At 45.3% G+C, this 12,137-nt stretch overlaps 2 protein-coding genes across 4 annotated transcripts in view; one reads left to right on the plus strand and one right to left on the minus strand.

Moving 5' to 3' along the window:
• Positions 1 to 7,045, plus strand: part of HIBCH (3-hydroxyisobutyryl-CoA hydrolase) — a 26,607-nt gene extending 19,562 nt beyond the window's left edge. For both annotated transcript variants that reach the window (XM_026047850.1, XM_026047842.1), the window contains exons 11-13: positions 1,803 to 1,922; positions 3,055 to 3,088; positions 6,211 to 7,045. In XM_026047850.1, the coding sequence (XP_025903635.1) occupies positions 1,803 to 1,922; positions 3,055 to 3,088; positions 6,211 to 6,326 (270 nt within the window). In that variant the 3' untranslated portion in view covers positions 6,327 to 7,045. The remainder of the gene's footprint in view (positions 1 to 1,802; positions 1,923 to 3,054; positions 3,089 to 6,210) is intronic.
• A 1,749-nt stretch (positions 7,046 to 8,794) lies between these two features.
• Positions 8,795 to 12,022, minus strand: CUNH2orf88 (chromosome unknown C2orf88 homolog). Of its 2 annotated transcripts, none has more exons than XM_026047861.1 (3): positions 11,966 to 12,022; positions 10,562 to 10,639; positions 8,795 to 9,926 (listed from the first exon to the last, which is right to left on the minus strand). In XM_026047861.1, exon 3 carries the CDS (start codon positions 9,767 to 9,769, stop codon positions 9,506 to 9,508), a length of 264 nt encoding a protein of 87 aa, XP_025903646.1. In that variant the 5' UTR covers positions 9,770 to 9,926; positions 10,562 to 10,639; positions 11,966 to 12,022; the 3' UTR covers positions 8,795 to 9,505. The 2 variants fall into 2 exon arrangements, with proteins under 2 accessions (XP_025903646.1, XP_025903655.1); XM_026047870.1 differs by lacking the exon at positions 11,966 to 12,022 and adding an exon at positions 11,446 to 11,484.
• Between the last annotated feature and the right edge of the window lie 115 nt (positions 12,023 to 12,137).

Here is a 12,137-nt window from a genome sequence, read left to right on the forward strand (position 1 = left end):
TTTTCTCTTTTCTCTTTTCTCTTTTCTCTTTTCTCTTTTCTCTTTTCTCTTTTCTCTTTATCATATTGCGTTATAAGATAGTATTTTTAGATCTTAACTGTAGATTTTGCTATATCATTGCAGAATGTTGTTTAACTTTATGTTGATTAGAGTTTGTTAGTCGAAATTGCAAAAAATGCTTATTTGCAGATAGCTTTTCCCAAGTTAATATTATAGCACTGTAAAACAAACTCAGACATATTAGATTTGTTTTAAATGGAGCATTTAGAGGATGGTTTGTATGTTCAAAATACAGTTTCTATTACAAAAAAATTTAGCTGTATTGGAAATTCAGTTTGTAGATTTCAAAGATTTGTCTGTAGATTTCAGAGATTTCTCGATCTCTGAAATCGAGATGATTGCAACACTAGAATAGGTGTTAGATGATACTGTGAAGCTGCCTTTGCATTTTCACATTCACCTTTCTAGTTCAGCCTATCCCATCTGCTTTTCAGGCTGGTTTCCTAGTGCTGATCTCTTCCTTCTCTTTGCAGAGCAGGTTTATTTATAGCTACACTGGTGAATGGCTTTTCTGCATAACACCTACCCATTTTCTTGCCTCGTTCCTCTTCCTTCAACCTGATTTATGGCAGTGCCTCCTCTACCTTCAGCCTCATTGATATGCCAAGATAAGGCAGCTGATAGACCCAATAATTAATTAAGTGCTGTTTTCAAGTTATTCCTGTCCCAGTGCTTTCTGAAGAACTAACRTTTCACCTGGAGAGCTCTCTCTTTGCACTGTTCCTGCTAATGCAACAGTTTTGCTAAAGTTACAGTGGCACAGGCTACTCTGTGTGTAGCAGCGGCACGTTTTCTGGCTTAAATATGCAAAAATGGGTCACTGCTGTATCAGCTGCTGTGTGGAGAGGGATGAGGAGTAATTGGGAGCCAAAAAAAATGCTGATGACTGGAAGCTTGCCATCTCAGTCTGTGTGTTAGGAGCCTAATGACTGAAACAAAAATAATGCAGCAAAGAGGTAAATCTTCCCATCTGCTGCTTTTCAGTAGAGCAGTAAAGATGTCCCAGATAACAGGGCTTGTCTGTTGTGGGGTGAACAATACAGAGCTTTTATTYGGGCTTACTGGGAGAAAACAGTCATGTTTGAAGGACCATCAGTGACTAAGAGTTTAGCTCTTTCCTCGTGGACCGTGGAAGCGTCAGAGCTCGTTTCCCTTGATGAGGTTCATGGCCTTCTCCTCGCTTCCACTYGCTGTGTGCTGACATGCTGTTCACTGATAGCTGTACGAAGCAGATCTCCTCTCTTTGTATGTCTCAAGCAGATCCTGGCGGCTGCGTAATATTTATAGCCTGTAGCACTGTTGAAAGGGGCAAGGCAAAACCTCCAGGCTTCCTGTGAGCAAGCAAAGCAGGGCTGGATTCCTGCAGTGCCTCCTGATGCCAGCCAAGAAGCATGTTTTGACAAACATTTTGGTTGGATTCTTTTTAAGGAAATTCCCAATTCCTCCACCCCTTCAAAATGTACTCCTAGGTCTTTGCAGATGTGCAGGCTTAAGTATTCTAGGCCAGGCTTTTCCTCAAGTGGTGGCCAGTGCCTCGAAGATGTTCCTGGGAAAGTTTTACACAAGAAACTTCATTCAAAACTGTAGACATAGTGTAGGAACAAGGGGACATGGAAGTCTCATGGATGAGCTCAGGGAGAACACCACCATACTTTGCAATGCATCAAATGCAGAAACCACAATGACTTGCAAATGTGTCCAAATGGAACGGAACGAAAAATAAATGTCGCTGTCTTCCCCAGACTCTTCAGAAGATGTCTCCAACGTCCTTGAAGCTGGCACTGAGGCATCTGAGAGCAGGTGCTTCCATGAGCCTGCAGGACGTCCTGACCRCGGAGTACCGGCTGAGCCAGGCCTGCATGGTGAGCGCCAGCGCGGGGGCCAGCTGAGCCCGCTCTCAATGGCATCAAGCCCTGTTTTCAGTATCTTGTGGCTCCACATGCTGCTTTCTTCTTCCCAGCTCCGTATTTTTATGTGCGACTTGAAGAGGTGATTTATCAATGGTCAGGTGGGAATGGTACAGTGCTTTTGTTATGGAAACTCTGATAATGTTACACTCTAGAGAGTTTTGTTTGAGCACTAATGCTAAAACCCTGCAGTTCTTGCACGCATTTCCTATTTAAGTTATCTAGCCTCTTAGTGCCTCAGTTCCTGTCTGAGCTTTTATAGCTCTTTCCAGGAGTGTTGTGACAGATTCCTCAAAAAGACAGTCTTGAGTACTATTTATAGTAGAGGGTTGGATAGCATGAAACGTTGATCCTTCTAGCAGAACAGTGTTACTGACTGTGTTCTTTGAACAAATTCCTCATAAAGCCTTCCCATAGAAGCCTTATTAGTTCTATTGCATTTAATGTGATTTTTCTTTCYTATTTTTGCATATGATTGAGTGAATGCTGACGTTTAATGTAAATACTTAGGAACTCACTTACTTAGGAACTCACTCATAGGAAAAAGTAAGTGAGAATGCAGTGTGTCTAAAGATGGTGTGTTGTAATGTCTCACAGTCTCCTTGCCACCTCTCTCCTGAAACTAATATTGCTGCTCCATTGCTAATGAAACATCCTGAGAGATGGAAGTGTTCTGTTTGCCCCCTTTTCAAAAAATAGATTTGTTCCTGGGATTCTGTTGAGCTGCAAGATGTACTGAATATATTGGAATATATCACAAAATTCCTGGAGAAGTGGCTCTTTCCCTAAATCATTTCCAACCCTGTTGTATGCCCTGTAGCCCATCATGCAAAACTCAGATGTAGCAGAGCTGTGTGAAAGGCATCTGGTGAACCACAGTGCCACAAACTGCGGAAGATGTGGCTCCATTTTAAGCAAGGGTATGTAGAAGCCTTCAGTAAGCAAGGTGCAGGTAGGACTTGGTGAAAAGGCAGTGGGAGATTTGGCAGAATGCTGAGAATTCCAAGCAGAGTAAGTTGGATAACCCCTAGGAAGAGATGGGATAAGCTGCATGTGTAACCACACTGCTCATTTCTGTATTTTTCAGAGAGGTCATGATTTCTACGAAGGTGTTCGAGCAGGTAAGAGCACATACCAGCAAGGTCACTTACTGCCATGCAAAGTCACTGTGGCACCACTTCTCTGTGGATAGGGAAAACTTGCTCAGCAAGGCCCAGGGAGCACCCGTAAGCTTGCTGCAGGTTTTGCCTTTGGATTTTTGTGTGGTGGAGTTTATCACCTGCACTAACCGAGCCCAACAGCTCCGTTGTTTGTTTTATTTAATTTCAGTGTCCGTGTATTTCTTTTGGCTACCTGGTAGCAGGACAGTGCCACCAGTTCATTTAAAAAAAAGAAAAATCAAAWTATATTTAATGCTGACAGTAGCAAAATTGAAGAGCAACTGCATCCTTTGCATATTCAGCTTTWATTTTGCTCCATAGCTGGATTAGCCAGCTATGAAATACTTCAAGAAATCAAGCCTCAAATTCAACATGTGTTTATATAGCAGATTGGGAGAACAGAGACTACTTTTGACCACGTCCAAAGCATCTCTGAACAAAGCTATCTTACTGCAGGGAACTGTAGTGGTTCTTTATGCACTGTTCAGCACACAATGAAATAAAACCAGAGACATTACCTTTTCCAAGGAGTTTGTTGTACAAGACATCCAGAAGAGTAACACTTGTTGGGCGCAGAAAGATAAGACATGGCTTTTGATACTTATATGAGGTGTATATATATAAATATATACACACATATATACAGCTCACGTATTTATTATCACTTCTCCCTTGCTTCTTACCCCTACCTTTATAAAGCAGTTAAAAATCCACTTGTACAGTGGATTGTGCCCTCAATGGCACTGTTTGAGCATTCACTCTAAGTAATACTGCTGCAAAAATGGCCCAGGGATCACAAAGGCCGTTTGTTTGCACAGCGTGGAGAAAGTTTCTAGTTTTAAGTAGTCGTTAATACTTATTAGTACAGACTCCTTTGAAGTTCACCCACAGTCAGTCTGTTGAGAACCGCTTGCGCTAGAAAGGAGTAGTGGAGGGAAAGATGCTTTATAAAGATGCCATTCCTAGGATATATTCCCTACTACTGTAGAAGCTTTCAAAACTCACTGTATGAGAAGTGACGAACCTCAAAGACTTGGAGTTGGATGAGGTCAAATCCACTTCTCAGTTTTGTAAGGCACAAAGTCATTAAATCAGCTGTGAATGAGGCAGAGGCCAAAAACAAGTTGCTGTTTTACTGTGTGACAAGTAGACTGCACAAACTGCTCCTAAATTAAGCAAGCTGCAAGGAACAGCAGCTGGGAAGCTTCCCTTTCACACAGGATGATGTAGCCATGACTCAACTGCGTTGGGAAAGGGGARGATGTAACGCTGCACGGAGAAGATTCCTAATGACCACTTGTGTGCTCTGCAGTCACTTCTGCTCTCCCATTACTGCATACCTGCTGTTCTGGGGTGAGCCTCCTAGAAGTCTGCTGCATTTTCAGTAAGGTGCCTGTTTTGTTTAAAAGCAATGCCAAATCGGACACAAGATAAGATGAAATTTAGTTTTAATGCATTGAAAAAACGATCCATTAAGGTGCTGAGCATCCTGTCTTTGTCTTTAATAGAAAGCAAGATAGCTAAGCACTCTGCTGCCATCCTGAATACGATGGTAGTTTAAGAACTAAGATTAAAGCAAACAAACAAAACCCCAAAAAAACAAAAAATCGAGCATTTAAGAGTCATCTGTTTGTTATCTGTGCTTGACAGGAGAGAYTGTCAAGACATAGGAAATTTGTTTTTCCTCATAAATAGAGCTAGAATCCAATTATCAGATATTAGTTAAGACTATCTTTCAGCAGCAATGGCCCTCAGGTCAAGTAGTGCTTCTAATAACTTTTAGCTGCTTCAAGTCATAACTTTATTAGGTGTATTAGGAAAGTAGTTCACTTAAGAGYGACCCATTTGGATTTTAAAACTTGACATCAGGGTCACAGTAGTGGGTTTTTTTTGTTTTGTTTTGTTTTTGCCTTTAGCCACCAGCAAGATCTGCTGGCTAACAGTCCTTCCCTGTTGTGTCCTTGTGGTTGTWACTATTAAAAGCTAAAGCACCTAGAGCATGAAATACCCAGATCACGTTCTAACCATGGTGTGGAGTCTTCCTGTAAAATGGTAAATAGGCTCTTTGAAGACTTACTGAGACCAAGGTTCTCAGTAGAGACCCTGAAAATCCGTCCAGGTCCTCCCGGTGCACGGCAGGATGGCTTCTCAGGTAACACGCAAGAACAGGCCCTAAATGCAACSTTTGTGTTCAGTGCCTTTTTTTAGTGAGCTTCTCTTAACCTCCGYTAGGGAGTCTTCAGCGTTTTTGTTCCATTCTCATACTGAACAGGGTATTTCCATCTTAGGCTGCACAAAACACATGGAAGTCACGTGAGGAAAGGGGATATTTTCAGGATCTTATTAAAAATGTAACTATTTTAACCTAGAGAATAGTAAACATTTTTGTAATTTCAATAGGTGAACTGCTAAGTTTGCAAGATCTATTGCTAAAGAAAAAAAAACTTAGTTAATAGGAAGAAGGGGSCAGCTACAAAATACTGTAATACTGAAATACTGAAAATCTGATGTTTCCAGAACTCAATGTACCAAACAAAGCTGCTTATTGGCTTTCATACAGTTATTAAYCACAGTGGGGAAAAAAGCAGGAGACGTTCATATATTTTCAGGATGAAGCTCAGCTTCAGGATGCTGCTGTCAGCAGCGTTGAAGGTGGACGTGCTTTCCTCTGGACTTGAAATCCAGATCCTGTGCACGTTTCTTAGCACCAATGTTCCTAGCTGAGCCAGAACGAGCTCTGCTTGGAGCAGAGGTAGCAGCCTGCTGAGGAAGAGCTCCATGGCTTCAGGACATAGGGTCTGCACGAGCCTTTGCTGTYCTGGTGGCTCTAGGAGCATCGTGTGGGGGCTGATTTGTTAGCAGAGGGGAAAGGGACCATCTGCCCTTCCTCCCCTGTGTCGTGGGCTGCCGTGGCTGGGAGCTCCCGAGGCCACGGGTGTCACGGATCTGACAGGAACGTGTGCTCAGGAGGAGCCGGTGCTGCTGGAAGGCTGCAGTTAAGGGAGACGGCGCTTGGCAGCGCGGAGTCGCCGCGCTGGAGAAGGGCTCCAAGTAACTGCTGTGTTCTGTGCTTCACCTGACAGTGCTCATTGACAGAGACCAGGCCCCGAGATGGAAACCCGCTGCGTTGGAGGAGGTCAGCGACGAATTTCTGGACGATTGCTTTAAACCTCTGGGAGACAACGATCTCAAGCTGTAAAGACCGAGCCTAAAGACTGTGTTTATACATGGGCTTGATTTTAGGGCATGCAAATTAATAGTAATGTGTTGTGGCTCTTTTCTTAGCCTCTCTTCAGTTCATAGGTCTCTCTGTGTTCAAGACCATTCTCTTGTTTGCGCTTCCATAAAGACAAAATAATCATGACTGGTTAAATGGGAAAAAACCCTTCAAGGAGGATTATTTTTACTGAAAAAATTTAGTATACTATTGAATTCTTGGCATTCACTCTGATTTAAGGAGCAACCTTTGAAGGGAGCAGCATGGCTAAMGGGGAGCTCTTGCTATTCTTGGCCCTGTCACTGATTTTTRAATGAAATGAATAGGAAATGTACTTGAGACTGTGAAACAGAGCTATGAAGGAAGACACAAGACATTTTAATAATGTCTAAATTCATGGTGTTAAGCGATATTTTAAATAAAAGGTCAAGCTGACACAATCCTAACAGCAAAAACCTATTGATTTAATACTTAGTCTTGCTGTAACACTGATGTAGACACCGATGTAGACCGTGATTCAAATACCATAACAGCAGAGCCTATACATGGCTTGACTTGGCAGCCCAGATTTTGAAAATGCCACTAAGTTTGATTGAACTTTATAATGATTTTTTTCTGAAAAATGTCTTGTGGGTTTTCCTGTCTCATAGCGGTGAAGAAGTAACGGTCTGGGAGCTCCGTGTGGCTGCTCAGAGCTGCCCGTGCCCGTTTTCCAGTGCTGTGGGGCAGAGATGAACCTGGCCCCTCGTCCTGCGCACACCTGGGCTTGGGCTGCACTGACGGGCCCAGCTGCACTTGTGCTTGTGGCCAGCAACATCCTGAACAGGGAATTTTGCTGTCGCTGGGGTGGAAAATCAATGAAAAGGGGAATGCAGCAAGATGTGCTGATGATACAGGAGAAAATGTGGCGACAAGGCAAAACGTGAACCCTCTGCTGTTCCGTGGATCCTGTGCTCCTTTTGCACAACACATTCCAGCAAATATAGGTGCTGGGAAAAAGATGGAGATGAGCACTCAGGTCCTTAAGGTCTTCTGCTACGTAAAACTCTTCTCTCTTCCCTTTCAGGTTTTTACTACTAAGCTTTCTGCTTCCGTGCTGTACACTGGGTGCCCAAGAGATAACCTGGGCTGTTACAGATACCATATATATTGCAATATATTTGTAATGACATTTGTACTTTAACGTTGGTTCTGTAAGAAATAAATTTTGATTTGCGTGCTYAGTTGCTTCCAAAGTTTATGTGGAGAGGATTTCATTCGGCTTATTCACACTAACACGATCAAGTCCAACAGGCCAATTTCTTTTCAAATAAAAGTCTTACAAGCAGGTGATCAGTTTGATTTTATTCAATCCAAAAGAAAGTATTTTCCACAAAAATATTGTAAAAAATATATTGCAGGGTATGTTATTTGGAATATTGATGTATCTTACTCCAGAAATGCTTGTTTTGCAAAGTTGTGCCGCAGTTAATGATTAGGATATCAAGTCAGTTGCACCGTGTCCACTCAGACTGCACAGAGGATGTTCTGTGGAGAAGATGCAAAGCAAATGCATTTCTAAACTCCTACTAAATAGGAGTAAACCATTTTGCAAATGATGTCAGTCCCATACCAGCATGGTTTTATTACATAAAACTCAATCAAAGAATTGGTGACCGTTTAAGCTGGAAAGCCATCTCACATTTTTGTAAGACTGCAGAATAGTTACAATAACACGGTGAGCCCACAGTTGTAATTTTATTTCTGTAAAGAAACCTTTATTAATAAAAGGTAGTRTAGTGCCTACTAAAATACAGCAGAGCTCTCCGCTGGGAAGACGTCTCCTTAGATCCCTCATTAAATTTCAATATTCAACACTTTTTTCTTTTTTAATAAGGTGTGTGCCCCGTTACGGAGTATTTTGCACCGTTTGCTCTCCATGGCTCATGTTCCCGGAGGAGGTGGATTTAAAGGGAAGTCTTGGAGTTGCAGCTCGCGAAGCAGCCACGTCCCTCTTGCTTGTGGGCTGGTTTATGTCTGCGCAGAAGCTCAAAATAACCACCGAGATGCTCGGCTTGCTGGCTGCCCGCGCTTGCAAAATCCTGCTTTGCGCCTGTTCGTTACGTTTTGCCGTGGCTGTTGTGAAAACAGGAGGGCTCTTCTCCAGTATGGGAAGCAGGGATTTTTGCACATGTGTAAAATGGAAACATAAAGTGTAAAATGGAAACATAAACCCTTGGGCTGAGGAAAAAACAGCTGGCCTTAACAAAGATTGACAGAAAAACAGGTGATAAACAGGTCCTAAAAAACACCCATCCATCCACGTAGGCTTAATTCACTAGCCAGTATAGGCAGCTTTTACACACTTATCTGGGTTACAGTGGAGAAGAAAACCCTCCCTATCCCCCCCAAAAAAACACCAGCTTTGGTCTGAAGACAGTGATCAGATGGAATTAAATGCTCTTACTGCAGGATTTTACGGAAAAGCCGTGCTGCATTTGCAGCAGCCAGAGCATCTGTTAATTACAATGCACTGTTGATCAATATTGCAGTGTTTCTCATTGCTTTGCTTAGGGGTGGAAGTTGAATCCTAACATAGCCCATATGGTTCCCTGAATATGCCGTGGTTTTATAAAACACTTGGTAATACCTTCCTTCCTTTGCACTTCACAGATCGAGTCAGTAAGATCAAAGTGAGATTTGCGACAGCAGTTTTCTCTGCTACACGGTGATCCTTGTTTCGCTTAGCGGAACACACATTACTCAAGTTCTCCTTTCACTTATCCCCAAGTAGGTTTGTGGTGATTGTGTTTGTTGTTTTTCCTCATGTACATAAAAAAACAATCCGTACTTCACCCCCCAGCATCCACAGAGCCTCTGCAACCCGTTACTAGTGCTGGTAACGCTGCTACACTTTATCCTCCTCTTTTTTTAGCACTAAATTCTAACCACGCTAAGAATAGACTCAACATACAGCTGATAACGAGCAACACAGTTATAGACTCTACTGCAAGCCAATTAATTTCTTGATAATATTGATTAAAAGGCGTTTTCCTCTGGCCTCCCTCACAGACACGCTGGCATTACGCTCGAACCACAGCAGCTTTTGCTTCCTTGGCACCAGTGCGGAACAGAGGTGACAACCTGGGACTCGCTGCGAGTGCAGTCCTGGCCTGCAGGGCTCAGGGCACATCGCTTTCGATAAAAGGAATGTCGCTGTATTTTCTTTCAGTCACTGCCCACTGCTTCAGAGCCTGATCCAGGATGTCCTGGGAGAGCCGGTGCGCGTAGTCCAGCACCGTGGAGCTGGACGGACCTTTCCCGTCCAGCTTGGCTGCCATCAGGAAGGATTTCTCTCCTGGGCCACCACTGTTCGCTGTCCCAATCCTCTCATCCTGGATAGTGTGCGAACTTGAAAAGGCATTCTTGGATTTGATGCATCCCATGGTACATTAAAAAAAAAAAATCTGCTGATTTTAGTTCAACAGCATATTTTGATAACTTGGAAACAATGTCCTTTGTGCAGCTGCCTCGTAGCAGTGAGTCCCGTTATTCCAAACGGACAGAATGTCTCCCCTGGTGCTTCTTTGCATCTGAAGCGATCTGTAAAAGGAACATTTCACATGTGGTCAGTGTCAGACACTTGCTATTCTCCATGAGCTCAGAGGAAAGCTAAATCCGCTCCTGAAGCTTGCAGGAGCAACTCTAGTACCTCTGCGTATAACATGTTTTTACCAGTAACATGTGTTTACTAGGCAGAACTTGGCTCACCATCCGGCCCTTCAATCCAATTCCCAACATGATGCAAGCTAGTAAAACATCTAAGAGATTTACTCTTCGGTGGCAGATGCTTCACAGCCAGCTGATGCAAGAATATCAGGTTCGCGGCGATACTCTCTCCTTTCTGCTAAATTGCCATGAAGTAAAAGGCAATTTCCTTAACTACACCAGAAGCCCTGTATCTTATACATTTATGTATATTTAATTTATGTATATAGAATGCTGTGAAGGTTTGCACTGTGACCACTACACACACTGGTGACCCTTAAGATGCTCCCACAGCGGGCTCAGGGCCTGGCAGACACAGMGATTCAGTGAATTCCTATCGAGATGACACCTTTTGTACACTAATATCAGGTACCTACCTTATTTCAGTATGGAAATCGCCCTTTTTTTGTGCCCCTTAAAGGATGCCTATTGAACGATGACCTGTTTTGTTAGGTCACTGTGCTACTCACCAGCAGTGACAACGGCTCGTTCGCATGGTCCCAGGGCAGTGTGGAGACAGTCTTGACACCAGGGCTCTGTAAAGGGAACTGAAAAATAAATGGAGTCCTGCAGACACTTGGGAAGAGGGCTCGGATATTCCCAGTGCTGCCATTATCACTGGAATAATCAATAATAGTGAAGGTGGCCATTTCTTAAAGGTTCCTGTCCACCACAGTCCATATAAACCACTTGCCTTCCTGGACTACTTGGAAAGAGCTACAGTGTGAGTTTTCCAGGGCTGATGGAGATGGGAAGCACACAGTGGGATGGGGAAGAGGAATGAGGCAGAGGATGATGCAGAACACGGAGAGAAAACTTCTACAAGTGCTCCCAGGAAAGCGCAGAGATTCAGATCTCTGGCGAGGTGCGAGCCTGAGGACACTGCCCAGGGAAGGCACGCGGCAGCCTGAAGGCACAGCACAAGGCACGGCAGCTGCAGCGAGCAACAGCAAAGCCGCAGGGCTAAAACACCYGTAGCTCGGAGCACTGCTTCTGTCTGAATTTGGGGGAAATAGGTCTATCTTTTTGAACCTGAGGAATTTGTTAGTGCCGGGTGCTCTTCTGGTCGCAGCCATGCATGCAGGTACGGACAGAGGAGCTGAGCTCAGCCAGCATGTCATCCTCGAGAGCCCTGGCCAAAGCGGGAGCGCCTTGGCCACAGCAGCAACCCCCGGCTTAGGAGGAGGGAAGCGACTGCTCCTGGGAGCAACCTGTAGCTCTAAGAGCCCAGCCCCAGTGATGCTCAGCACTGATGAGTGAGCGGGGACAAACAGGCCGAGTTGTTTAGCTGCTCCTTCGCACTACTCATTCAATACTTCATTCAGTGMAACCCACACTGCTTTATTTCAATTACCAGTTGATCTGCTAATGGACAACGCTGAGCTGACTGCTGCCTTTACGCCAGGAGGCTGCTCGCCGATTCCTGCCTGGAGGTTGACGTTCCTAGGTCAGGATAAAGCCACAGGTGACCGTGTGTGGGGGGGACAGGGAAGCTATGACTCAGTCCTTGAGGCTGGGCTGCGAGCGGCTGCATTTGGCATTGCGGCTCTCACGTGCGGCTCAGCGGCACCTCAGGGCAGCAGGTCTGGAAAGGCCTTTGCTGTTAACAGCTGCTCAAATCCCAGTGGAGGCCAACAGGACTGAGGCTTCCCAGCCTCCCCACCCTGGCAAAGTCCACCCCACAYCCCGTGCATCCGCCTGCCCCTCCATCACCAGCATGGGGCTGGGAAGGGCAGCGGGGCCGGCGGGGAAAGGCGCCGTGGTGGTGGCGATGGGGAGCGGCAGAGCCGGGCGCCCCGAGCACGGCTGCCCCCGAGCACCGCGCGGGACCTGCTGCGGCGCGGGACGCGGCTACACCGGCTGCGCTGACCTACCGCTCTCCGGGCGAGGTGCCGCGCGCAGGTGCTGCCCGCCGAGGCCGCCAGCAAAGGCATCCAGGCCTCGTGCCGGGGCCGGCCCGCCCGCGCCGCTGCCCGCAGGCGGAGGGATCCCGCGGAAAGCGCCGGGAGCCGCGGGCGCCGCCCCGGGAGCCGCGATCCCGCCCCG

Source organism: Nothoprocta perdicaria, unplaced genomic scaffold, assembly GCF_003342845.1.
Source record: "Nothoprocta perdicaria isolate Ctin4 unplaced genomic scaffold, notPer1 scaffold_11, whole genome shotgun sequence".
Classification (NCBI taxonomy): Eukaryota; Metazoa; Chordata; class Aves; order Tinamiformes; family Tinamidae; genus Nothoprocta; species Nothoprocta perdicaria.

Excerpts from the sequence above, each read along its gene's own strand:
- CUNH2orf88 (XM_026047861.1), bottom strand. The coding sequence starts at position 9,769 with ATGGGATGCATCAAATCCAAGAATGCCTTTTCAAGTTCGCACACTATC.